General features: G+C 37.5%; 1 protein-coding gene across 3 annotated transcripts; it reads right to left on the bottom strand.

Annotated features, from left to right (window-relative positions):
• rhbdf1b (rhomboid 5 homolog 1b (Drosophila)) lies at positions 1-27,692 on the bottom strand. Of its 3 annotated transcripts, XM_043254450.1 has the most exons (19): positions 27,481-27,692; positions 16,148-16,295; positions 15,916-16,058; positions 13,658-13,771; positions 9,547-9,760; positions 9,166-9,372; positions 7,535-7,657; positions 6,585-6,733; positions 6,210-6,461; positions 5,966-6,077; positions 5,807-5,881; positions 4,731-4,892; positions 4,553-4,653; positions 4,406-4,469; positions 4,230-4,324; positions 2,350-2,425; positions 2,051-2,151; positions 1,746-1,899; positions 1-744 (listed from the first exon to the last, which is right to left on the bottom strand). In XM_043254450.1, the coding sequence occupies exons 2-19, from the start codon at positions 16,265-16,267 to the stop codon at positions 325-327; spliced, it is 2,682 nt and encodes an 893-aa protein (XP_043110385.1). In that variant the 5' UTR covers positions 16,268-16,295; positions 27,481-27,692; the 3' UTR covers positions 1-324. The 3 variants fall into 3 exon arrangements, with proteins under 3 accessions (XP_043110385.1, XP_043110386.1, XP_043110387.1); XM_043254451.1 differs by lacking the exon at positions 13,658-13,771; XM_043254452.1 differs by lacking the exons at positions 13,658-13,771; positions 15,916-16,058; positions 16,148-16,295; positions 27,481-27,692 and adding an exon at positions 11,288-12,996.
• Positions 27,693-27,790: the final 98 nt, after the last annotated feature.

Raw genomic sequence — 27,790 nt, 5'->3', positions numbered from 1 at the left:
GATTTTGTCACATTGTATTTTGTTTTACATGTGATCAGGTAGCTAAAACACTACCGAACATTACCACTGTAGTAGCACTACATACAGTTTGGCCTCAAAAGTGCTCTGATCTTGTAGGATATGGCAGTAGCTGGTACTGAGTGAAAAGGCACGACTGGCATGATTATTATTGCTCCCTCCTGGGGTGGGCTCTTCTCTTAGCCAGAAAAAAAACTAAACAAAACAATAAAACCTTTAAAAAGTACATTATATAAAGTCGAGTCTAATCAAATCATTCAGCTGGCGTCCAACTGTCCTCCATTCTAGCCCTTCTTCAGCAAGGCCTCAGTGGAGGTGAGCGTTGAGGTCGTATTTCTCACAGAACTTGTCTGTCAGCGGGATGCAGGTGAGAAGCTCACACCACTCGCACTTGACGGGGTAAACGTAGAAGAGTACGACGAAACTGGAGAAGATGCCCAGGAAAAGAGTAAGCGCCACTAGAATCTGCAAACGTTTGCGGTACATGTCCATTCGGCCGAAGCTGATGTACGGCAGGAAGGCGAAGGAGAGGAAGAAGCCTGAGACAAAGCCGCAGATGTGGGCGAAATTATCTATCCAGGGCAGCAGGCCGAAGGCGAAAAGGAACAGCACGACGCATGAGAGCTTGATGAAGGCCCTCCACGGCCGTGCCAAGATCTGCCAGCTCTGGAACAGCTCCACAAACAGACAGGCCAGGATGCCAAATTGAGAACCAGCCGGACCCACCTGGCATTAAAAGAATAAAAGAGCAGTTACTATCGTGTTTTATCCACATAGAAACTCAAGTAACCTGCGGGATGCTAACTAGGTGGTTAGGCATCCGAGTAGGTCTACTTTCTACTATACAGCATGTGAAACGGTGTATTAAAATGAGCATTATGTCTGTAAACACCGAAAAATGCCAGGGTGACCTTCTACATCTGCCAAATGTGCATCTTTTTGAGAATTTATTACGCCATGTGTTTCAGTGACTCAACAGACATCACAGATCACATGCCAATTCCAACATGATGGATTTATCCATACTACATACTTACAGAACATTAACAGTCAAGAAGCAAGTACGCCATCAAATGCAAATTAGCTTTATTGAGGCAATAGTAATAGTCATAGCTAATGGTTTGTTAAAATAAAATGTTAAGCAATGTTTTTGAAATAAGTAGTGCTCACCAAAGCTGCATTTATTTGATTGAAATATTTGATTGCAATATTGTGAAACATTGTTACCATTAAAAAAAAACATTTCTATTTTAATATATTTTAAAACAAATTTTATTCAAGAGATGGTAAAGCTGAATTTTCCACAACCATTACTCCAATTCTTCACTGTCACATGATCCTCCGTAAATAATTCTAATATGCTGATTTGGTGACCAAGAAACATTTTTTATTAATGTCTGAAAAAAACGCTTCTTAATGTTGTAGAACTGATAATGTTTTGTTTTTTTTTGACAATTAGAAAGGACTGCATTCATTTGAAATAGAAATCTTTTATAACTATAAACATATGAGTGTAATAAAATAGGATAAATGTCCTTAATGTTTTAAGCAGCTGTTTTTTTTAAGGCGCATTAAAATCTTTAGGAACAATCTCTGACGATAAAGGTCAATGCAAGAAGCAAGAAATGTCATGCAGGTTGGATTGAACTGCTAACACTGTATGAAGTGATTTCGTTAATGAATGTGAAGAGTTCAAGACGCCCGATTCAGACTCAGTCGTCCTGTACCTCTGCTCTGTACGGTAAGAAGATGGCACTGGCGAGGTTTCCTGTAATCCCACTGAGGATATAGATAATGGAGATTCTCAGCCAGCCCGCTAGCTTCTCCAAATCCCTCAAAATGGTCATCTGGAAGCACACGGACACCAGGCAGTGCAGAATCCTGCAGAGACAGGAAGAGACTTACGCCATCAATCAAATGCGGCTTTACCTTTGTCAAGAAAGTGCGGTCGGGATAAGCAACCCGACACTGCAATTCATTTATTGCGAAATTCACAATAGGCCCCCTGCAACGGATCACGCTTCCTACTCACCCAGCATGCAGGAAGAGAGAGAGCCAGAGCCGATAGAACTGGTCCGGGATCTCCGGGTTCAGAAACGGCAGGAGGCCACACACATCATCCATGCAATGAACCTGCGAGCAGGCAATCGGTTTTAGCCATAATTACACAAATTACAGTTTATAGCTAAAGGTCCGTACTCTCTAATTACAGACGCAGGTACAGCTGTAGATCTTTACACCCTCTGCTGGCAAATCATAAAATTGCACTGATCCACGAAACAAATCGACAGAATCTGTATTTATACGTCAGCAGGTAAAACGTTCACCGACCTGGGAACACAGCGTGGCCTCCTCGTGGAAGTATCCCTTCATGAAGTCACAGTACTCTCTTGATGTAATCTCACACCTGTGCAAATCATACTTCACATTAAGAGATATTTGAATATAATTGAAAATGACGTTAGTGTTTACTCACGTCGTTCCTAACCCATCATTTTGGAAGCGCCATTAATAGTCCAGGTAACCAAAACTTAAAAGGTGTAAAATGACTGTAATGAATCCATGTGAATCAAGGGCTTGATCCAAATGTTTTGAAGAGATGCAATGTGGTAATTTTATATATGGGAAACAAAGAGGCCTGCGTGTGTAACTTCTGACCTTCCACGTTGACCTGTTACTAGATAAGACTTTCCATTTTTATCTATAAGCAGTGCGTCACAAACAAGGCATGGCCAAAGGGGCAATATTAACGTTGCGCTGCATAGAATCATATGCAAAGAAGCCGTCAGAACACGCCGCAATGTTTAAAGAGAGATCTGGTTTTCAGTGGTTTGTGACATATGGCAGTAAATATTGTGTCGTGTGTATGAGGACTGTGGTATTTGTCCATGAAAAAGGCAGAACACGATGAAGAATCTTCCGGCACATCCAGTAAGTGACTGTCGGCAGTTATATCAATCGCTGCAACTGAGACACAAAAATATTGGTGGGGGGTCGGTTAAGAGCGGCTGAGAAACTAGGCTAATATGAAGATATTACAATATGTGGTCACTATGCTATGATGCTATTAAATAAATAAGATTTTGTCATTCGGTGCATGTCGCACATCTATATGCCGACAGGCAGAGGCATTAAAGGTGCCACAACATACTGCATCTTGTTCCACAGTTTTCCTCATGCCATAATCCACTGACACAAGACACATGACACAAGTTTTTGTGACATATGCCAAAAGATGTCAAACCACTTATGTTAATTCTGCTCCGGCATGATCCTCGTCAGCCGCCGCCAGTGGATGCTGCAACCATCTGGTGTCCGACAACATGTTTCTCATTCAGAACTACTAAAATAGAATTATTTTGCAAGGAACACTCATTAACATTCAAGAGTGAAAACGTATACTTAGAATGCATTACGTTGAGCAGCACAAATGTTTCCAACACTGATAATAAGAAATGGTTTTTGAGCGTCAAATCAGCACATTAGAATGATTTCTGAAGGTCATCTGACACGGGAAGACTGAAGTGATAGCTGCTATGAACTATAGCTTGAATAAATTCAATTCTAAAATATATTGAATTAGCCTTGGAGCAAAAAACACACACACAAAAAAAGTCCAAACATTATACAGTAGTTCATATGCTTTTATTTCATCGTTATACTGGATGTTTGTAAGATAATGTTTTTTTTTGGTAAAGCTTTACAATAAGGTGTCATTTGTTAACAATGGTTCATGTATTAATTAATATGAACAAACAATGAACACTACATTTATCACACTTTTTATTAATCTTGAAAAATACTGCTGTGGATTGTTTGTTTCATGTTAGTTTATTGTGCATTAACTACTGTTATAACAACCACAGTGATTTTATGCATTTATATCTGTTCCTGTTATCTTTGTTGTGATTTTTTGCATTGTGTGAACCACTCGGTAATAAGCTGCAAAAAAGGCTTATCCTACTTAGCATTTTTGCCTTGTTTCTAGTCAAAATATTGGTTATAAATTAAGCAAATTTTGCTTAAAACAAGTCTGCAACATCTGACAGTGGTGTATGTAATATGTTCAATGAAACTGTATGAAAGGTCATTTTTAAATAAATCTATAACAGGGTCGCTTTAAAACACAATGGCAGATCATTTTACTTGTTTAAGGCAAAAAGACTAAATATCTTATCTCTTACAAGTAAGAGAAGCCGATTTTTCCTCACCTTCCTTTGGTTCCGATGCAGCAGGGTCTGCCGGTGATGACACAATCAATGTGGGGCAGGTTAGTGTGGTTCCCTGTGCTGTATCTGGTGCATATCTGAGAGAGATTAAAACCGTATAACAGTATTAAATTAACCGTTGCGGTCGTGTTGGTCACCGGTCACTGTAGCAAACTCACCGGCCACTTGGTGATGTCGTCAGGCCACTCATGAGGAGTGACCGAGGCAGGCTCCAGACAAATCCTGCAGTATAAATGTGTTAAATAAGACAAGTTAAATCCACAGGTCATGTGAATGGGTAACAAATCAGAGGGTTATAATCGTACCTGGGGTCTTGATGGCACACAGAGCCATATTGACGCACTTTCCCCTCCAGATATGGAGCACTTGGGTGGTGAGGCCACTTTACCCATAATGCCAGCGTACTCTGAGAACATTACGGGGACATTTGAGTAAAAATAGGTTGACATTAAAGTGAATATGCGAGGTCACGCTGGAACTGACCGAGCACTCCTCCTGAGAGGTCTGCACGCAGCCGGACTGGTCGTTGCGGACACAGCAGGCCGAGTGCAGCTCGCTGTTCTTCTTCTCCTGAATGAGCTGGTGCACCTCCTGATCCTGCCGCATGCAGGGGGAGAACTTAGCCCCGAGGTGAATCAGCGCCTCCTGCAGGCCACGGACGAGAACTGCATATTAGGCAAGAGCGTCATAGAAACATACCAAACTCTATCTATTTTATTTTAGCATTATTTATTTACTATAATAATATTTGTTCGTATTTACATTTTTATTTTAGTTAACTAATTTTGAGCTTTTGTAACTTTAATTAGTGTTAATTTTTTATTTATAAATATTTCTATGTACCTTTTTATTTAAATGTGCAAATTTTAGAAGCTTAAACTCTATATATTTATATTTATTTTTATTACTTTCGTTTATATTATTAGCTTCATTTCACTTACTAAAATAATTTATAACAGTTTTAGTATTATTTAAGAACAACATTTATTCAGTTATTTTATAGCCTAATAATTCACGTTCAAAATATTTAAAACGCAGTTATGGCCTCATACATATTTTCCTTTTAAAGAAAATGTATTTTTTTTTTTTAAGTTTATCGTGATTGAAAAAAAAGATTTGCTGTATATGAATATGGATTTAGCGAAACAATTAGTTTGAAAATAAAGCATTGTACATCTAACAAGACATACTTTTATAAAAGCATTATCGTTTTTTAAATAATATTTAGTTTAATACATTAAGGACCGGTTTCACAGGCAGGGCTTAGCCTAAGCCAGGATTAGGTCAAAGTTTAATTAGGGCATTTTTTTTTTTTAATAATTAGAAAAAAAACATTACTGGTATGCCTCTTGGTATGCAAGTTATAATGATGGTGTGAGTCAGTGCAAATTTCTTTTCAGTTAAAACAGCTCAGATTTAGATTTTAGTCTAGGACTAGACTTAAGCCTCGTTTGTGAAACCTGGGATAAAATAATTACTTTTGGCGTGTCATTACTGTGTTCTAGAACAACTCCTTTTTTAGTGACCACGCACACAATTACAGTAATGTATACATTTACCGAGCTTGGTCCAACCCAGAAATTTTCTTGCTGCATGAATTTGACATTTTCATAAACTCCTTTGTTTCGTAAGACCTGCAGCAGATGACACAACCTGTTACACGCCACATCAAACAGAAGCACAGCCTAACAAAACCAAATACACGCCGTTGTACTCACAGAATCAATTGTCTCATGTTGTGAAAAGCCCACAGGTGCAATTCCGTAGATGGATACTGCCAAGACGGTAATCAGCAAATGGACAAAAGTGATCCAATACGTGAAGAAAGGCCTGGGGGATAAAAAAACCCCCACCAATTCATCACCCTGGTACACACACCTATAATTCAGCATCTCTAACATATCCGTAAATCTATATCACGCGTTTTAAAAAAGCTCCCAAACACAATACGGTTGTTAATACCTGTGGTCGTTCATGTCTTCTATCTGTTTCTTGACATAGCTGTCAATGCGTTTGCGATATGTGCGGTTTGTCAGTCGGCCCACCATCCCAAGCCCATAAGGACGCTTCTCCTTGGCAAAGAGTTTCTTAACAGGCACAGTAATGCGCTGTCCACGCCGCTGACCGCTCACACTCACCACTTCCTGCCGTAATCGCACTTTAGGCTGAATCAGAGCACCGTCCTTTCCCTTACGCCATCCCCTCTCAAGAGGCCTGAAGAGAGACGGGGGAGACATAAAAATGACCTTTTTAATAAAACAGACTAAGTAGTCCACTTAAAAGCATTCGGGATAACATCAAAAGCTCAAACATGTTTGCCGTGCGCATGTGACTCACAGCATTAGATGGCTCCGCTCTAGTTCTGTCCTCTCCAGGGCGCTGCCTGTCAGGTCTCTCTCGTCTCCAGCTACTTTAATGGCAGCTTCAGAGGGCGACTCGAACACCTCGTCTGCGTATGTGGACAGTTCTTCATGCGCAAGCCCATCCTAAAATGACAGAATGACTACATTGGATACATGCAATGGATTGCTTTAAGTGTACAACAAATCAAAATAATTGCCTGATTTCATAGCCTAAATGTATCATTTTTTCAAATGTTAAAATAGTTTCCCGGCCATTTTCACTAAACAAGCCAGTGTTTTTATGTAATTAGAAAAGTATTACATGTATTTAAGCTGTATAGTAATTGGTTAAATCCAACTAAGTACAAACTGTTATGTTAAATTACATGGTACATACGTTAAGTTACATGGTAAGTACATTTTGTTTTTTTTGTTTTAGTGGTAAGTACAACCACTATAACTGCTAGCATATAGAAAAATATAAATATTAAGTAACTGATAAGTAACTGAAAAACTAAATAATCAGAAATAAACATATAATATATAGTGTAAATAATATATATATATATATAATGTAAATATATATATTTATTTGTTTATTTGTTAGGGCTATCAGTTTAATAAAAAACCTTGAAAACTCGAAAAAATAATATATACACACAAACCAAGCAATGCAAAAATTAAAAAAAATTTGAATATAAAAATGTATGTAAAAATACACAAACATACGTACATGTAAATACTTATACTAATAACAATAAAATAACACTGATCCCACTTAACCCAAGCTATTTTGATGCTGTTCAGGTTGATAATGTTAGCGGTGCATTTTACATTTCAGCCTAACAACAATTTCCTTGCAACAAACTTTACACATATCAACCCCTGGGTGGCAGCATTGAGATGGTCTGGGCTGTTAACTTCAGGTTTTGTAATTATTTTCACCTTGGCAAAGAAGGAAGTGTCCAGTTCATCTGGGAAATCCACAGTGTCCTCATCCAGAAAACTAGCAGTAGCGAAACTCCGCCGAGGCACTCGTCGAGCGGCAGCATCCCGCAAAGAGCGTCCCTGAAACCACCATTATAATCTTTACTCGTCCTCATTAAGAGCATCGTGCTTACTACTATGCTTAATGTTCATATAATGAATAGATATGAACATAACTGTGAAATTACAGATCATATGTTATACATCACAAACAATGGGTAACATCCTAATGTCCTTTCCTATGCAGCTGTGCTGCTTCAGCGGCCAAGCAGGGATTACCTCAACCTGCTCTAGAATATTCTGTCGGACTAACAGCTGAACATTCCAGTGGAATTATCACAGCCATCTGTTAGCGTTGTTCCCAGCCTATAGCCTGGTCATCTGGGCTCAGGCACTAAATGGAACTGGGCCAAATAAAGAGCCAACAAGTCAAGCCAGAGATAAACTTTTACATAACAGATTATATGGGGGAGGGTAATATTTATTACTGCAATCTTTACAAGGACGTCAAAGTGAGCCTCTGAAGTAATCTATGATAATCACCACGACTGGGGTTATTGGACGTCCGATGTCTTATTCCAATGGCATTCACGTCACTTTGACATTAGGGGCTTGAGCTCAAAGGAGATTTTATGGAATTTTAAGGAATGATTATTGACTCAAATCAAAAGGTATTTTTTTTCCAGCAAATGTCAGAAATTGAGTCTGTCGCTTTATCCTGTTGTTTGTTTCTTTCTGGGAACTTGTTGTATCCATGTCCGGGGGATGATAATAAAACTAAAGCATGATTTCCATGGAAATCCCGGAAATGAAATCATTTTTTTTTAGCTATTCAGTTCTATGCAACTAAGTAAGCCATCTACGATGGTAGAGTCAGCAGTCCTCAACTTTTTTGACTTGAAGGCAACCCAAATTGGGCAAGATATTTCCTCAGGGATTTATGCTCGAATTGTGGCAATTTCCATTAACATAAATAAAACTGGGAATGTTAATTTTTGTGATTCCAGGTTATTCAAGATTTTGATTCAAGGAATGGTTTTAATGATGTCCTTAATTACTCACTCTCATGTTGTTTCAAATCCATAAGGCATCTTCATAACACGAATGAAGATATTATATATGCCTCGTGGTGCTCACATGAATGATCATAGACGAGAAGAAATTGTCAACAAAGTCATTGTTATTATTTTCTTTGTGCCAAAATATATTATCATAGCTTCTCATAGCATAAAATTGAAGTTGAACCACTGATGTCACATGGACCACTTTAACAATGTCCTCAATACCTTTCTAGGCCTTGAACCTGGACGGTCAGAAAGCTTTTAGATTTCATCAAAAATATTAACATTTTAAAACAAAGGTCTAATGGGTTCGGAATGACATAGGCCTAGTTATTGAGGAGAAAAAAAGAAATGTAAGTATGTTAAGTTTATTATACAGAATTTAAGAAAGTATAAGAAAGTCCTTCTTGGAAGATTGCTGAGGCCCTTCAGTGGGCCCCGGCCTCCTTGTTGAGTAGCACTGTTATAAAAAAATACCCAGTGGAGTTGCAACATGCTTTACATTGCTGTCTATCAATCGTCTCTTACCTTCACCAGAGCAGCAGCCGCTCTGAAGCCCATTTTGGCGACAGACTCACGCTTTCGTCTGCGGGGAGGTCGGTTGAATCCAGAGCGGGAGCTGGTGAAGGAGCACAGGGAAGCGGCGCAGGGGGTTATGGGGGTCTGAGGTATACTAAGACCATCCACTTCCTCTACATTACGGAACGCTCGACCCCGAGCCAGCGGGTCTACGATCTGCAGACAACAACCAAAAAAAGCATAAACAGTGAGTCATCAGCAACAGTAAACGCTAATGGGGAATATTAATGGAAGTCCAATGTTTTATGGAAACAAAGTGGTTTCAAACAGAACAGTTTAAGCTAACTTGCATTGCACCACTGTAAAGTGATGAGTATGTGTCCAACTTACCCTCTGCATGCCATGCTGTGCGGGGGGGACGTATAGAGGAGGAGGGGTCTCAGTACTGGCCATGGAGAGATTGTCTTGACTGGGCAGGTCCATTTCACGTATCACCTGAGGCTTCAGCTTGCCGTAGCGCTGGGTACAGTGACGAAGGCTCTTCCGCTGCCATTTCTGAGTGGCATCCACATCATTGCTGACCCCAAACCAATCTGCTGTGCCCCTGCGGCCACATTTATTGTTAATCATAGCAATAGTACATATAACAGTTTTACAACATCAAGTGACAGAATGACAAAACATGATCATATCCAGTGCGTAATCAGAATAAATTTTAAAGAATAAAGAATATATTTTATTCATTCTGAATAAACTAACCTTCTGAGAGCAAAGCAACTGGTCAAGTGCAATCACGTGAACTAACTCTTTGCGTGAGAATGAGTGTCTAACACTGCTAAACAAATGTGATAAAATCATACTAGGATTTTTTTCTGCATTCTGCATTTTTGTTTTGCCTTTAAGTGCAAATAAAAACACACCTAAGACACAATAAGTTCAATGCAAAGCCATAAAATAAGATAAATAATTAAAAATAAATAAAATTTTGTTTTCAGATTTTACATTAAGACAAACTGTTTGTTTTTCTCACTAAAAACTATGTAGAAACTATTTACCAATAGCTTTCTCAAATGGGAAAAAAAGATTAAATTGATGCAATGCTTATAATTACACTGACTGTAAAATTAAAATAAATGAATATGGCTGCAGAATTATCAAAATAAAACTGAAAGAGGTTGTTTCACCTGCAGGTCACATGAGCATTAAACAACATCAAAAACACAAAGCAGCATAAAGTATATCATGAAATTATTGAAATATGTATATTTTATTACCCCCTAAAGTTTTAAGAGGTTCAGTTGACATATATATTTGGAAACCCCCGGGTTAAGATATACATTCAAGATATAATAATCTCTTATCCAGTATCGCTGCTCATGTCAACCGCTCATATCTTAAGGCATGTTTAGATGTTTACTTTACTGGAAAACAAGATGAAAATACATAAGTGTGTATTGCAACAGGCAATCCTGGACAGAGTCTTCAAGTGTTTGAAGTGTGTGTAAACGCTGACAGTACAGTGAGGACATCAGCAGTGTTTAGGGTAAAGGACACATAGTAATAACAGAGTCGGCTGTGCATCATTACAAGGGAGGCCAGCTAAAAGGGAACACCTTTTAAGGCAGCCAAAGGGGCACCAGCTTAATATCGCCCTCTTTTTGGAGGAATGGTTTGAGAAAGAACATTTTCAATAAAATAACTCGAACTGTTCTGCTATCCAATGCAATCTAACTGCAAACAAAATGTAGCGAGATTAATTAATGAAGGTACAACTATTAAAACTAAGCCTAACAACGATCAAATATATTACATACAGCAACTGACCAATCAAGATCAAGTTTTCCATAGCAGCGCGTAACCAAAATAATACTTTACCACTTAATAAACCAGACGCACTGAGATGATCTATAAACCAAACAAGATCATAAACAACACCAATTTACAGTCCTACTAAAATTACATTTTACAAAATCAAGTATATGCATTCACAAAACAAATTAAACTGATAAATTAAATTAAGAAAAATTAAGTTAAAAAAATCTCAAAATTATCCAAAACTTTAAATACTTGATAAAAAATCCACATCACTCATAAAGACACAGTGAATGATTAAAACTAATTATTGACCTACCTGTCTAACTCATCCCAGGAGGCAAGGAAGGTCATGTCTGAGGTAGATGGGGAACAGAAGCCTACACACTGAGTGAAATATTGGCTTCCCCTTCCTTCTACCTCCTTATATCACATGATGTCAGAGAAACAAACAAGAGATTTCCTTGATGTCAGAGTTCAGGCAGAAAACCTGCTATACTCCAAGTAAGTCTGAAGGATCAAGACTCGCTTAAACGCTTAACATGTCTGAGTCCATACAGCAGTGATTCATATCTCGACAGCAACTCCACTTTACTCTTGCCGCCTACTCAAATAGTGTTTGAGGAGTGTGTGTAAACACCCAGTAAAATACCAGCTCATTTGACTAAAAGAGAGAGAACAGCGAGAAAGATAGAGAAAGTAGGGAACGTGTTGAAACATGAGATAAGTGTGAGAACTGGGACTAAAAGGCTCAGTTTGCACAATTCAATTATGAGCGCACTCTTGCTCACACACACAATCACACACACCTCAAAGAATAATACGGTCCCCTATAACATTCAATTGCGAATGACTTTTTCATTCAAAAGTAATTTGCAATCCCCTTCGCAATCTGACATGGCATTAAACAGCTGAATTAAACTGGATATTGAATCACTTAAAGGGTTCAAATTTTCCTTTCTCTGTGGAGTGTTACAAGCTGTTAGTGCATAAAGTCTCAAAACCAAAGAGATATTCTTTACAAAAGTTATGACTTGTCCACACCCCCCTAAAACAGCTCGTTTAAACACCCCCCCACTTTTTGACATCACAAAGTGGGGGTGTGTTTTCATAACACCGCTCAAATTCACGCAAAGAAAGCTGTATAGTGTTTGCTGCAGGTTGCTGGACGCACTGTGTGTCGTTGTGAAAGTGAAACTACTTTCTTTGTGCTTCCAAAAGAGGACACAACTAGAAATCAGTGATTAAGTTGTATTTACAACACTGTTCCAGAACAGTTCAACCCAAATATTGGAGTGTGTGCAGCGCATTAATGGAGGAATGAATCCTGAACCTAGGAGAAGCCTATGAACAGTAGTGCTGTTGTCGCTTGTCATTTCTCTGATCACAATGTTTCTTAAAGAATTAAACCAAATAAATAATGTTGTCTTTCTATATACTGCCATTCTGCCATTCAATTTTGTTATTTTTAATTTTTATACTTTTAATTAGGAAGAATTGATCGAAATCCACATAATTTTTTTTGAAGAATCAATGTAACAATAAAGTATGTTTACATTTGTAATTAATTTAGTTTAAGTTTATGCATTTATTTAAAATAATAGCATTTAACCGTTAACTGGTAACACTTGTTATGTTTTAACCTGGTTTAATTTATTAATTAACAAATAATTTGTCTATTAATCTTAAAATCCATGTAAAGTCAATTTTAAATGTGTGTTCTGAGTACCTTACACCACAGAAAAATGTGTTATTAACCACCCAGGCAAACTTTAAAAAATAAAAAAAATAAAATAAGAAATGAAAATCTTGAAAAAATAAGCCATCCTCTCTGCCCTCAAAAGCTGTGGGCGTGTCCACTGAGGTGCTGAAACCACGCCCACTCACTGCCATCAACTGTCTTCCTCAAACAGCTTGATTTAAACAAGGAGACCAAGCTCAGTTGTTTTGTAATTTATAGCAACCACGTAACGTGACGAAAGCATAGATATCAGTAGGCTATAAACCGTATGCTGTATTATTTAATAATATAGGCAAAACACATTTACAACCCCAAGACTCTAGAAACCCTCACTGCTACACTGCGAATCGATACTGGCATCAAACCTGTGCAGAACAAAGTTTGCATTAATAAACCATGAGTCACAAACAGCGGCAGAGTTGAAAATAGACAAAAGAGGCCCACATAGCAGTTTTTTTAGCATTGTGAATAACACATTCTGTCATGACATGTTCTTCTCCCACAGCTCAGATATTCCTTTGAAGGCAGACACATGGTGGACTCAAGAGCCAATACGCTATCGGTTGATTATCTTAAAACACAGCCAAACCCATAGACGCAGATGTGAAGGCTTTGATGCGCTCCTGTTTTTGTGCAACAAAGGAACAAAGGAGCTTTTTTTCAAGTTTGTGTGTGTTCTGACAGATTTACGGCTGATCAGGGACTTATTTTTTGTGAAATAATTCATTTTAAACTAAGCATGGGCGAACCAGATTAAAAAGTCTTTGAACATTCCATATATTGTTGAAAACCACAATTTTCGCTTTTTTTTAATAAAACGGTTTAAGACAACAACAAATGCCTGATTTAAACTGAATATTCCTTTAATTTATGTGAAAAAGTGCAAACAAATTCTCTCCGTTCTAATCTGACTGCAGACTGACTGGGTCTATATTGGTTCCACGGTACCTGAGAACGATTTGAGGCAGTGACTGACGTCTGGGGGGTTCCAGACGTGAGAAACACTGGCCTTTAACCAGGACGGTGCTCATCTGCTCAAAGCGTACCCTCTTCCCTGTGGGACTGCAGGGGATGAGGCGAGGACGATCAGAGAAGGGAGATGAGGAAACGGGAGAAAAGAGAAAAAATAGAAAAGCAACCAGTTAAGTTAGAGAAGAAAACAAATTGAGTTGCATTTAAGAAGCTGACAAGGTCATATTAGTTGCAGAAGAAAAGAAATGGGTTAACAAAGAGGACAGACTCTGCATCGTACTGGTTTTGTAAAATATGAGCACAAGAACAGATGCTGAAAAAGAGATGCACACATGCCGTCAAAACGAACATAAATACATTAGCGTGATTTACCGCTGTGTCTCCTCGCAGTGGAGGACTTCAAGCCATACCGGGAAGATAAAACATGCAAAGCCATTAAGATAAACAGTGCTCGTTACTGGCCAGGAGTCTAGAAAGCAGTCAGCGATTTTAAAAGAATAAGCACAGAAGATACAAAACACTTTTTTGCACATATACCAGCATTAACAAAGAATTAGCCTTTTAGCTCAGTGACAGCAAGTCATTTTATTCTCAGCTTTACAGTTGTGCAGTACAATTTCTTTTTCAGAAATCTTTTACTCCTGATCTCGATCCTCTTTTTTTGTTTAAAACAAGCATCAAAACAAGGCTTTTACAAACGAGGTCTGATTTTAACCAAATTAAACATGACACTGAAATAAACAAGGTTGCGATTTGTAGGTTTGTATAGATATCTGTTTTTTGCCAGTAAGACAAGATAAATGACTATTTACATCCCTGCAGGCAAATGAGCTTGTGACCATGACAGACCCTGAAATGACTCAACACAACACCGCATTGCACAAAACACAACTAGCCAAAACTCAACAAACGAATATAAGCAGTCTCAATAAAAAAATGTTTAAGTATTTTACTGCCAAGACACTGAGCTTTAAGTCAAATATAAATGCTACGCCTTTGAAAAACATTGGCTCAACTGATATGAGATTGGGGTTTCAATCTTAAAAAATATATATATAATTCCCTTGTAAAGTACAGAAAATGTACACTTGTTAAAACGGCTACACCATGTGCATTCAATCTATAGATTTATGTGCAAGCATATAGTGTTTTTTCACAAAGTGGCATTGCCTGGCCTTGCATACATAATACAGCATTTAGTTTTTACAACATAGCTGTCTGTTTGCAAAAAAACAGGAAAAAGGAAGTACATTGTTAGTACATTGTTGTCATATTAGGTGTTGTGTGTAAAATCACACTTTTCACCATATTACTATTCACCTATTACTATTTAAATGTTTGGAGCTGGTAAGATTTATGTTTGCAAGATGTTTTTGAAAAAAAAATTATAGGAAAATTAAAGGCATATTACAGGAATATTCATAAAAACAGTTTTATAGTTGTTATAGCTTTTAAAATATGATAATTTATATTGAACATAATTCATTCACTTAAGCTACAATGGATTATATTTCTCATAGTTATGATGCATTATAAGTCTCATATCTTTTAATTTAATTTATGTTACCTTACTTAAAGCACACAAATGCCACTTATAAGTAATAATAATAACAATACAATTTTTTTTTTCTCAAACAACCATAAAATCAGATCAGATGAATGTGTAACATGACACATTTGCTCTGAACATTTTATCTTATTTTTTATAATGCAAGTTTGATTATATTCGCTAACACTTTATTTTGATGGTTCCTCAGCATACATACTGTGTATAGGATATTTTGCAAGTATGTGAACATTCTACCTACCCTACCTAAGTTTACTAATGTTCTTCAATTCATATAGTTGATAAGTAGAAAGCTATCTCACACTAGCCTCAATATTAGCCTCACAGGAAACACTCAAATAACTTAACTAAATAATGTCAAGATATGATACTGTCCATTATAAATAAAGTATATTTAATTTGGTGTTCATTGCATGTTATAATTATACTCTTAAAATGTATAATTTATGTAAATATCATATACTATTATATTTGTATAATTGGTTGAGTTGTTATAACACATTATAATGATTTTTATTAAGCATTATGCATTCGTTATAAGGCCTTAAATACCCTTATAAGGTATTATAAATACAGGCTTCATAGAAAGTGTTACCAAAACATGTATTCATTTAAAAACTACAAATTGCTCTGACCCCAAAGTTTCGACTGGTAGTGTATGTCTTACCTTTTGATGGTCTGTGAAATTGAAGGTTTGCGCAGGACCGAGGGTCTGCGGCAGGCGTTGGGATCGACCGGTGGGCATCTGAGCTGGATGTTTTCAGCAGGTACACTGGCACTCCTCAGGTACAAGCTGTTACGTACGACGGGCTGTAGTGAAGAGTGAAATATAGATTTTTTTTATTTCATCAAACACAATCAAAAATATCTTAAGGAAATGTGTCACATCAAACATCCACCTGGAGAAAGTTATTATGTTCCTCCACAGGATTCGGAGCAATGGGCATGTCCAGTCTGAGCCAGGGCGGTTTCTTTCTCCGCAGGCTGCTGTTCCTGCTCTCGTCCTCAGCTTCGGCCATGTCTGCCGCCTCTCCCCTTACCAGCCAGCTGGAAGATCAGACAGGGTCAAATAAACAGCTAAAACACACATAAACACAGATATGGGTGAACAATGCACACACACACACACAGCGGCGCTGCCTTACATAAGACACACGCCATGATAATCCGCATTTCCATCTGGTTGTTGTGACATGATGGTGCACTGCTGAGACTGCAGTACGCTGTTCTCCATCAATGTGAAAATACAGCTGCATTTGTGCTCTCTGCACTCACACCGTTAATGCTCAGCTGAGGTATATTTTCAGTGCACCTTCTGACATTAAAATCGCCTTAAGAAATAGCCAGGTGTGAAGATACCCATATAGGGACAATACAGTAATTCAAGGGGGCCTGTCCAAGATTTCTTCAGTTTAGTCCAAAATAAGAATTGTGACAAAAATGCACTGAGCCTACTCTTCCAGCAGAGGATGCAAATTCTCCTATTATTTCACTGTTTGTGGTGTATAGGGATTCCCTTTACTCATTCATTATGGAAAGGGGTTTTTTTTTTTACCCTTCAAAGCAGGTCGGTTCGTATTGGTATCTCCTCAAAGATGTTGGATGGAGGTGGTCAGGGCCACTAAACCAAACATTGTTCAATTTCAAATTGAGGAAACTAGAACTGCAGAGTAACATCACAGCCATACACTGTCAAGACGCTTACAGTATATATAACATTTATGTAATTATATGAAACAGTATTATTATATTCACATTAAATTAATTGAAAATCGCATCAAATGTAATAATTGTTTGTTTTAGATTATAACATACATCCGTAAAGCATGATTCTCTACAAATAACTGATGTACAGAGCTAAAGGCTTGAAGATTTTCATAAACACATTTAAAAACTGTTAGCCTACCACCCCGTTGTAAGTGAAAATATAGCTTTTCAACACAACAGATGGCCACAGGACAAACCAAAGCCTTTGTCGATTGAGCTGACAATGTTTTTTTTTTCCAAATGTCTGTGGCTGAAAACTATTAGACAGACTGGTACCCAACCTCTTAACTTCGTATAAAAAGACTTCTTCCAAAAGATCCTAAAACATGAGCCAAAAGCGCTATCTGACACCTCTTGACAAGCCACTCACATTGAATAGATAGTTTGGATCACGCAACACGGCAGAAGCAGGGCGAATGAACAGCGCTTTTTGCTTACGAAAACAAGGGCATCCACTTTAACAGAAAGTTAAACATAATCCTTCAAATAACACCCTGTGTGGAAAAAAACCCCACCACATCCTACTGCAGACCACATTTTTATCCAAACAAACACATTAAAATGTGGTTGTACAAATTTCAGCTTTGAGCAAAAGGTTAGCACTGACCCTTATAAACCAACATATAAGCTTTCCTTTATTTTTATATATCAGCATGAAGTATTTCCCAGAACTGTTTCATCTGTTAACTTTATTGTGTATTTGGAGCACGTTTTAGAGCATACTGTAACAACTGGCAAACGATTAGCTTGCTAACAGATACAACCCCTTAAATACTAGCGCTTGATTTATGCGGTATTGTATTTTATCTATGACAAGAGTTGATATTGCTTTTACAAAGCTGATAAAAACCACAGCGACTGACTGAAAACCAGCACAGAAACAAGACAGAGGAACCGAGATTTTCCCAGAAATCCACTTGAATGTAGCAACCTAATTGCTAGTACCGTATAAAGACTTTCAGCTCGAAGCTGTTTGCAACAAGTAAACTGCAACAAAAACACTCCGACTACTAGCGTGAATTGTTAATCGAGATGTTTGGAGGACTAAAAAATACAATCGAACTCTCAAATGAAATGATGCAAAACATATCAGCAAAGTCAGCATTTTATATTTAAAATATGACTCCTATACTCACGGATGTGACTGTTGATACTCTGCCTGCGTTCGTTTCATTACGTGAAAAACAGGGCTGTTTATTCTGCCCGTCCAAAATTACAAAACAACTGCTGTTTTTTAAGGCAAAATATATTCTTCTGTCTGCAATTCACTCATTAGTCACAGCTTAGTCAAACCATTCAACGGACAACCAGAGGAAGTGACATAAGGAGCCCACATGAGCTGGCTGTTGTTTCTAAAGTTTGTTATTGCAATAAAATACTGCATGTACCGATTCGTCCAGAGAATTGTGGTCTATAGAAAAATGTATAACATCAAAAGCACACAACGCGGTCCTCAATATTCTTTAATTATCTGAGGCTCAAACTCACTAAACAGTTCAGCATGTGTCAGTTCAGCATAAAACCCTGCGTCTTTCTCACATGCCGCCCACAATCCACCTTAACCAGCCACAAATGAGAGGTTTTGTATTGGATTTGCATTTTTCAGTGCTCTTAGATGCCATTAACGTACGTAAAAAAACTTGAAATATTTTGCAGTATCGTTGCCATAATAACATAATAGCAACGTACGAGCTACACGTTTATGCTTTTGAGTCTGCAAAAATAGCCCTGAATTACTTTCATTATAAGTGACTCAGATTTTCAGATTAAAATCCTTCCTGAGGTCCTCCTACAGTGTTGGAAAGGACATGGGTGATGTTTTGACTTGGGCCAGATGTTGCAGCAGGACACCGAGTTGGTTTTCGTGGACAGGACTGGAAGGCAGATGTCCATGTGTTGTCGGCCGGTGATGAATGATCTCATTTGGAGAGCACTTCCTTCCTGAGCAGGGATGCTTTCGCTCTGTTCTTTCTCACATACACAATTCTATTAAAGACGCGCTTTACAGTCAACAAACCTTTCCTTATGTCTAAATTTGTGGATATAACTATCAGAACCAATAAGTATCAGAATCGATGTATTTAGACGGTCAGAATAGTCACAGTAACCCATAGCTGACTGACTCATGGGACACACACGTTTTTCTCTGCAGAAGATGCCTAAAAACCGTTGGTCTTGTTCGAAACACTGGCTCAACTGAGTCGGATTCATTCCATGAACAACAATGGACACAATAGTTCCTCTCAGAAATGAGGGACGACAAAGACATACAGAAGCCACAGGAATCTGATCTGGGTTTTTCATCCTTTTGACGTCAACAGAAAGCTCCACAAAACAGACACATTCATTCAACTCCAATAACTGAAAGCCTGCTGTGGTGTTTACTCTAGGTAGCGATCCAGATTAATATTTGAAACAGAGAAAGACTAAATAATCAAATGTCCGAATTAGCAACAAGAGGTAAAGAGAGATCCATGTATTCGGCCTCACTTAATGATGGTTCCTCAGCTTTAATGGCACATTAGGCATCCGTAAACTGCTGATGCTGAAGAATGGGCATGAATCCTGTTGATCCGGGCACGATGCCTGGCAGAGGGCTCCCTGCACATTCTGGGAAATGCCACACATACCACTGGACTGCTAGAGCCGTTCTGCACTATTTCACTGCATTTATTTCGGTTGGCCAATGAGGTTAAGACTGGATAGAGTCCACTATAATGACTCAGCTGACCTCTGCATGATGGGTCAGCCTGCTTTTTTACAGTTACAGTTTGTCATCAGCACATGGAGATTATGTTTCAAAGAGTGTCCTTGATAAAGAAAAGTATAATAATAATAATGTGCCCAATGTTTTAACAGTAGAGTATATTAAAAGGCAATTAAAAAATGTAAATGCCTATTATTTATATGATCAGCAAGTTTATTTTAATTCTTATTTTTAATTATATTTCAATGTTTTCTGTCATATTGTAAACCACGCAGGTCTCTTCCGGTAAAATGGACGCAAAAATGCCAAACCTACTAGAATTGTAGAATCGTGGTATAGTTATGGTTCATGTCCATAATAAAGAAAGAACAAAATCTATTTAGAAAATATAAAAAAAAGGAATAAAATCTTTATATATAAAACTCCAAGTTCTTATAATTACATTCATGCTATAATTGTATTCATGTTGGGTTTTATATGGAAAATATAATACAGATTAATAAGCAATGAAGCATAGAATAAATTGTAAATGAAATCTACAATATTCCTACAATATAATTTTTACTTAAGAAAAAATGATTTAAAGAGAAAACATTGTAATATAATAATAAAAAAATAGGCTAAAATAAACTGGCTGATCATATTTAAATTGACTTTTAATATACTCTTCTGTTAAAACATCAGGAAAATTAATTTCTATAATTAAAATTAATTAATTATATATATATATATATATATATATATATATATATATATATATGCATTACTAATTAAATGTTCTTTTAAATTTAAAATCACCAAAGAATACTTTAATTATCACAATTTCCACAAACATACTAAGCAGCACAACTGCTTTCAATATTGCTAATTAGAAGAAATATCATCCTAAAAACATTTCTGAATGATTCATATTTAAAGATTTATATAGGACTAAGAAATATTTATTTAGTTATTTTAAAACATCTAATAAAATTAGCATTTGTAAATTTATAGATTAATTTTTTATTTATTTATTAATGATACGTGTCATGTCATTGATTTTTAAGCTGATGGACCAGCTAGATCAACTCTAAACCAGCAAAATTTAAACTAATCTATTCTATTCTACCAACAGGGCTCCTCTGTTTTTCTATGCTAAAGACTCAACACACATACGGCTCTTTAAAGACTCCGTAAATTAAGAAAACGGTCCATTGAAACTTAATGGCTGTGCTTCAGCTTGATGCAGTTTGAAAACATCAGAATAAGTGTCCCTGGACTTCAATGTGTTGACAGAGTGGCACTGGTGCTGATCCCACAGTGCATTCTGGGAGAAGCAGACGTGTTGAATGGACCTGCTTGGAGACATCAGATCCATCTTCCAACCTGCCAACAAACATCTTTCTGTCTCGGCTGCATCAGTCGCCAGCCAAGAGGACTCTCAGCAGCGCATGCCTAAACAACATGTGATCTCCATTTAAATACTTTCCAGGGTGATGGCCGCCTGGAGCATTTCCCACTAGAGAGGACTCGCTGTGTGGGCTGTCAGTATTGATTTGGGCTGTTAAAAATCCTTGCTGGCTTTTGATGGAAATGTCAAAGCCGTGCTAATAAAGTGGCTCTGTGTCATTAATTCAGATGGACAAAATGGCTCCACACTTCCATAACATCACTTAAGGGAAGAAAATAGCAATATTTCAGACACAAAAGCAATTTACTTCTGGAAAATCCCTTCAATTATGCATTAGCTCCCAAGTGAATCGGTCTTAGCAACTGCCAAAGAAGCTGTTTGAGAATAATATAGGTCTCAACTCTAAAAACAGACAAACCTCTACCAGAGCGGCTGGTCTGGCAGACTGTTTTATACTTAATATGCTGTGACAGCAAAATAATGGTTGAAAATGGAGGGAACTTTCAAGCCTTATTCACAGAACCAGTGGAGCGCTTTGTTAATTTGGTGGGTTCAGTAGACACACAACTCTAGCAGACTATGAGCTAAAACAGGCCAAAACACACAGTCATAAATGAGTAAATCTGGCTCTGAATGGCACACAACACAAACCAGAAGCTGACGTTGTTTGCGTGGAACTGCCAGGAAACAGAAGTCAAAAACCCGTAAGACAGAAGGCATAAACCAGTCCCCGCTTTACATACTGTAAGCCAAGCGGATCTAACTCTCTTCCAGTAAAATGGACACAAAAGTGCCAAACCTACTAGAATTGTAGGACTGCGGTATACTTATGGTTCATGTCCATAATAAAGAAAGAACAAAAACCTATTTAGAAAATGTGTGGCAAGCCTTCTTTTTTTATTCATGTTGGTTTCATTTGTTTTTAAGGCTGGGTGATACAATAATAACAATAATTATTGCCATTTAATTCTACTCGATAAAAGAGTAAAAAGACAGTCACATATTAATAATTTTTGTTTTTACATTTTCCATTAAAAGTCCTTCAAAATGATGGATGTACAAAAAATAACTAAGCTACACCTGTTTGAATTCAATGGACTCAGCAGTCATTTTAGAAAATGTTGCCTAAAGGGTTCCAAAGCAAAATCACCTTCTTTTCTTAACAATCATTACATTACAGACGCAGTTCTATGTTAGACGCGTACGTGAATAGCGTCCATCCGAATCGTTAAATAAATGCTTTATTTTTGTTTCATTTCAAGCAGTTCCCATTACATTACATACTTCCATTACATAGACAAAAAATACAATGGAAATCACTGGAATCCAAAACTGTTTAGTTATCAACATTCTTCAAAATATCTTCTTTTGGAGAAAAATAAAGGCATATAGGTTTAAAATGAAGCGAGGTTGAATAACCAGTGTGAGATTTTTTAATTTTTGGGTGGACCAAAAATAAACCCTAGCCCTAACCCAATTTTAATATATATTTTCAGACCTGTCTTTGACCCACATAACAAATTATAGAGAAATGTGACATGCAAAGTCTTCTCTTTGTACAATCCTTAAAAATAACCTGTCTGGGCTCCATTAACTGACTCCTGTCTGCCAAGAGCTTGACTTTAGGATATAATTCAAAGAATGCCGTCTGTGTTCACTTTGCAATTCCAGTGAGTCCAACACACCCAATTAATAGACAGCTAAGCTATCCTTTATACTGCACAATCCTAGCTTCCATTAACATGTAACAACATGTAACACAAACAGGCTAAGCCTTGCTCCAGAATTACACAGCAGAACATCAATTGCGCCCATATAACAACATCTTTCAACCATACAGTGAAAACCGTTTCTTTTCAAAGGAAGGCACAGGAATGATAATGAGATTCTGTAGCCCTGCAGATGGGCAAATAGTGTTGTATTAGAGGCTATTGGAGAACTGCGGGTGGTTCGTCGCCTTTGTCTTAGAAGGGGCTGCTTTCACAATAGTGCTCATTACGAGGCATCTTCATGCTGTGAATTTGACATGAACACTTCCTCTGTTGGATCACACTGTATGAAAATAAAATGTTAATTGTACGCAGATGGTGCGCGGGTTTGAAAAGAAAATAGACAATAAAATGAACATTTCAAACATCTGACATCCAAGATCAAATAAAGACACACAAGGTCTCAAATCACATGAAAACCAAATCTCCTCCATCTCCCAAAAGACTTTAGACTCTACAAGGGTTTTCACAGAAAGACGTGATTATTTCTTTAGGAATTAGTATAAATTCTTCCCTAAATGAACAGGAAAGGTTCAAGTCTTACCGTCAAGAAGCAGCAGGCTGTTAAAAGCTTTAAATAAGACTTTATTATACCACAGCTTATTAAACGTTTGTCATTATTGTAGCTGCATGCTCTTGGATATTTACTGCTAGTATAGATTAATATGAATATAACCAAGAATTCTTATTACTGGCAGTAACACCTAAAAGGTCGCGTTCAAAAAGGTCTTATATTAATTCCACAATATTTATGGAGGGAAAAACTAGATCAGTTCCAAACTCCATATTTCCAGGTAAAATGCAAAAACTCATGGAAAAAGACGCTATGAACGTCTCTGAGGTAATTGCATCCATCCTTCAAGATTTTCCTATTTGATGTACGTATGAACTAGATTAAAGGACCTGCAGGAGGAGTTAAAATTCAACTGAGATTTACAATGACCAACGACTTCAATTAAATAAATCGCATAAAGCTATACTAGACTTAATAGCCTGACTAAGAGGTATTCTGATGCTTTTTTTTTGCCAGTTTTGGATTTTGACAGCCCCTGGTTCTCATCTACATTCAATGTATGGAAAAAAAGCAGCCCTGAAACCTGCTAAACATTTCCTCATGTGTTTCACATTTTCAGCTGAGACTTAAAGCCTCATTTACACATAAACAGTCATCCTTACGGAGGAATGCCTGATCATCTTTATCATTCACACTTGTAACAAAGCCAAAAAGTGTGTGTGAGGGCGTAAAGTGTTTTGATCCTCAGTTATGTACATTGAGCCAAATGATCAGATATAATCAGGTCATTGACAAGAGCCTAAAGCCTCGGCAATATATGATGACGCACAGATAGCCTGAGAGCAGATGAACTTGTCCTGCCACGTGACGTCCTAAGGCCCGGACACAACCCATGTCTCTGCTGCTCCACCCAACCACACAAAGACTACTGGGATTATAAACCCCCGCTTGTTCAGGATAAACTCAAATCTTCATAGTTTTTCATTCTCCAAGGCTAAGTGGAAAATTATACAGCTTGCAATAACAAAAAGATTAGAGTTTTAGTTGTGTTTGCACGAGGCCATGTACCAATTAATACAAAGGTAGCATCCTTTCAAAGGCGCCCGACAACAGACTGGAAGGGGACTGCGGTTTTCTGATAGGACCTGCAGGATTGAAAGAGAGTGGAGAACGAGCTGGGTATGCACACACGGGGTTTACCCACCACAGTCTGCTCTTTCTTCCAAAACCAGCAGCCAGGAAATAGAGAAAGAAAGAGAGAATGAGAGAATAAAGGTAAAAATATCACGAATCAAGGTAATTTGATTCTCCACAAGAGCTGGATCATCAGTTTTCATTTCCAATATCTTTTTGTCATAATATCATTCTCTCCACTTGTGGTGAACGATCCAACAAATCCCCAATCTACTTTTTCATCTCTTAATTTCCAGACACAATACCCTGGTGCTCAATTAGCTTCACAGAAAAGAACTGACCATATCTGCACATGGCCAACTGACAGGCCTTTTGAAAAATCAAAGCAAACATTAATACGGTCCCATAAAAATCTGCTGACAAAGTGAAAATCTTAATAGGATCCATTGAAGGGTGTCTTATTTTATTTGCTGAATGGATTGCTCAAAAGGAATTTGGAAGTGAATGCATTTCCTATTATCTGACGGTTCTTAAGTCTCACTTTTTTTGTATGATAGTTTGGGATAGGTCTAAACTAGTCTATACTTCCTGAAAGCAATGCTTCAAGAAAACGTTTTTCTGTTTGTGTACTTGCTACAGTATGTCGCACACATGAAAATGTATTTATGCATAACTAAAAATGTATGAAAGCAAATGCATTAAATAAAATAGCACACAAAGGGTTATTTATTCTAAAGGAATAAAAAAAGACATAAAAAAGTGGTTTAAATAGTGTGAGGTAGTTTTGTGCTTAGTATGAATTTATGCTTTGAAAGAGTATGCATAATCTATTTTAATTTATTCCTGTCACGGCAAAGCTAAATTTTAAGCAGTCATTACTACAATATTCAGTGTCACATGATCCATCAGAAACCATTCTAATACACTCAAAAACTATTTCTTAATATCGATGTGATTCAGCCAACTCAGATGCAAAACTGATTACCACTTACGAATGAAGCTGGAATCTTAAAAGATTAAAAAGCATAAGAAATAATACGATCTTGTGAAAGGAAGAGGTGCAACAACTTAACACGAGCTCGAGGGAGATGAATGACAGTCTACTAGAACAAATCCTCTCCACAGTCTGCTGTGATTTCATAATACAACACCTATTCCAAGAAAAAGTCAATTGCTGTGTTTATCTGACAGTGACAAGCTATTACCAAATTGAGAGACGCTAGGCTATAGTGAAGTGTGTGGATCCAAATCACCCAAGCTTATGATAAATCCACAAATGGGATCATACTACCCGCACACAACAGCCACCTCAGGTCAGAACAGAGGAGTTTACCTCACACTGACTGTGGTACCTCTAAAAAGCCAAAAAATACCACTTATATATTAACCGGCAGCCTATATCTTTTTTCGCCGAACAGTAATTCCAAAATGGCCAAGCTCGATATAGAAATGAATGACCATATTTTTGCAAATCTATGATGTATTTAATGAGATTTGGTGAGCATTGTAGTCACCAGATGGCTGAATGTTGGCCCCCATCATCTTCACACAAATCTGCACGCAGCATGCTGCCTCTGTGTGTCCACTATTGAATAATCATTGATTTTTTTGAGCAGGCATTTTATTGGGCAGATGCAACAAATGTAAATGCAAGTCAACTGGGAAGGAAATTGCACCTGATCTTTAAACCAGGTAACTTATACAGCCCTAATGACATTCCCTGAGCTACACTTTCACCTTCACGGCCACTTCAACAGCATCCATGGGCTAAATACTCAGTGCCAGCTGGTAAGACACTAAAAGACAGTCAGTAAAATAGAAGTGAGAATTAATTCAGTGGAAAAAGCTTTTCAAGTCCTGTGATATTTTTTTCCAGTGTTATTTCTAGAAGTATGCTTTTGATTTGTAGACATTCACATAAATGAAAAAATGGTCGGTTTCAGGAGAGTCAGAAGTTTCGACTGACTTTGCATGTGCACCTTGTACCTTCCTGCAGCTGTACCTATTAAAATTTGAAGCAACTTTCATAAACACGAAGACAGTTTCTGTTCTAATTAATAGTTTACCGTGAGGAATTCAATAGCTAAAAATAACCGTATAGCCTGTGTGGTCTTTTTGGTTTTTTGCATAGCCACATAACATTTCTGCAATAATTGCTTAGTTAAAAAAATGATTGTTTCACCTTGAAAACCTGACCCTCTACCACTATTATTTTCATTTCTTCATCATTATTAAAACAAAATAAATACTGGTTACAATGCATTTGACGTACAAATATTAAATGCATAATTTATAAAAAAAGAAAAAACATTTTGGCAACAAACTTATTTAATATTATAAAGTTTAAAATGTATTACAGCTTGATCCAGTCTGACATTTATGGGCAATATTTTTGTTTTGAGAGCATGACAGATGGCGAAATACAGTGTAAAACATGCATAGGTTCTTCTGTAGTCAATTCTTCTGGAACATGAAGAAAAGCCCTTGACTGAGGAGAATCCATGTCCATTAAAATGACTAAAGCAGTGACGCTCGTAGCACTTAATCCACCAACTGCAGATTAATTCATGCGGCCAGATTACAGATGCGTGCAATCGCTTTGCAAAACCATTTTACACAAGCACATATTTATGGGCTGTCTCCAAAAACCTCGTGAGCTGACTACCTAGACATTTTTGGCCATCGCAGCCCATTTTGGGGTCTAGGTAGGCAGCTCACAAGTTTTTAGGACTGTCATAATTTCAGAACATTGTTGCGGTATTTCCAGTAGTTGTGTTTAACGCAACATGCTCAATATTCTGCTCAATAAAACGCATTTAAGATGCATTCAGCTGTACGTCAGTGAGTTGACACACAGCCCACTCTCTAAACGACAAATATGCTACATCTGTTGCAGTGGGTGCAACTTTAAAACAACTGACGTAAATAGACTCAACGAAATAAAGCCGTACCTTCTGATGGACTTTCAGGCTTTGCAGCGGGGTTTGTTCATTAACCGGCGTTTGAGTGTGATGCACCTTCTTCGCAGAGGATATGTAATGTCAGTGCATAACCAAACAGTACGGAAGCAATGTGATTTTACACAGTCACATCATAAATCCAAAGTTTGCAACAACGCTGCAGATAAAAGGCATGCTGCTCGCCCCGTAAATTCCCACACTGAAGTCTCTAGCTCAGTTTGAAGCTGTAAATACACCCACACGCGCTGAAAGAGACGGAGTGGGCGGAGACTACGAGACATGCAGATGTCACTAACCAACC

Source organism: Puntigrus tetrazona, chromosome 12, assembly GCF_018831695.1.
Source record: "Puntigrus tetrazona isolate hp1 chromosome 12, ASM1883169v1, whole genome shotgun sequence".
Taxonomy (NCBI): domain Eukaryota; kingdom Metazoa; phylum Chordata; class Actinopteri; order Cypriniformes; family Cyprinidae; genus Puntigrus; species Puntigrus tetrazona.
This window is presented reverse-complemented; position numbering and strand designations above follow the sequence as displayed.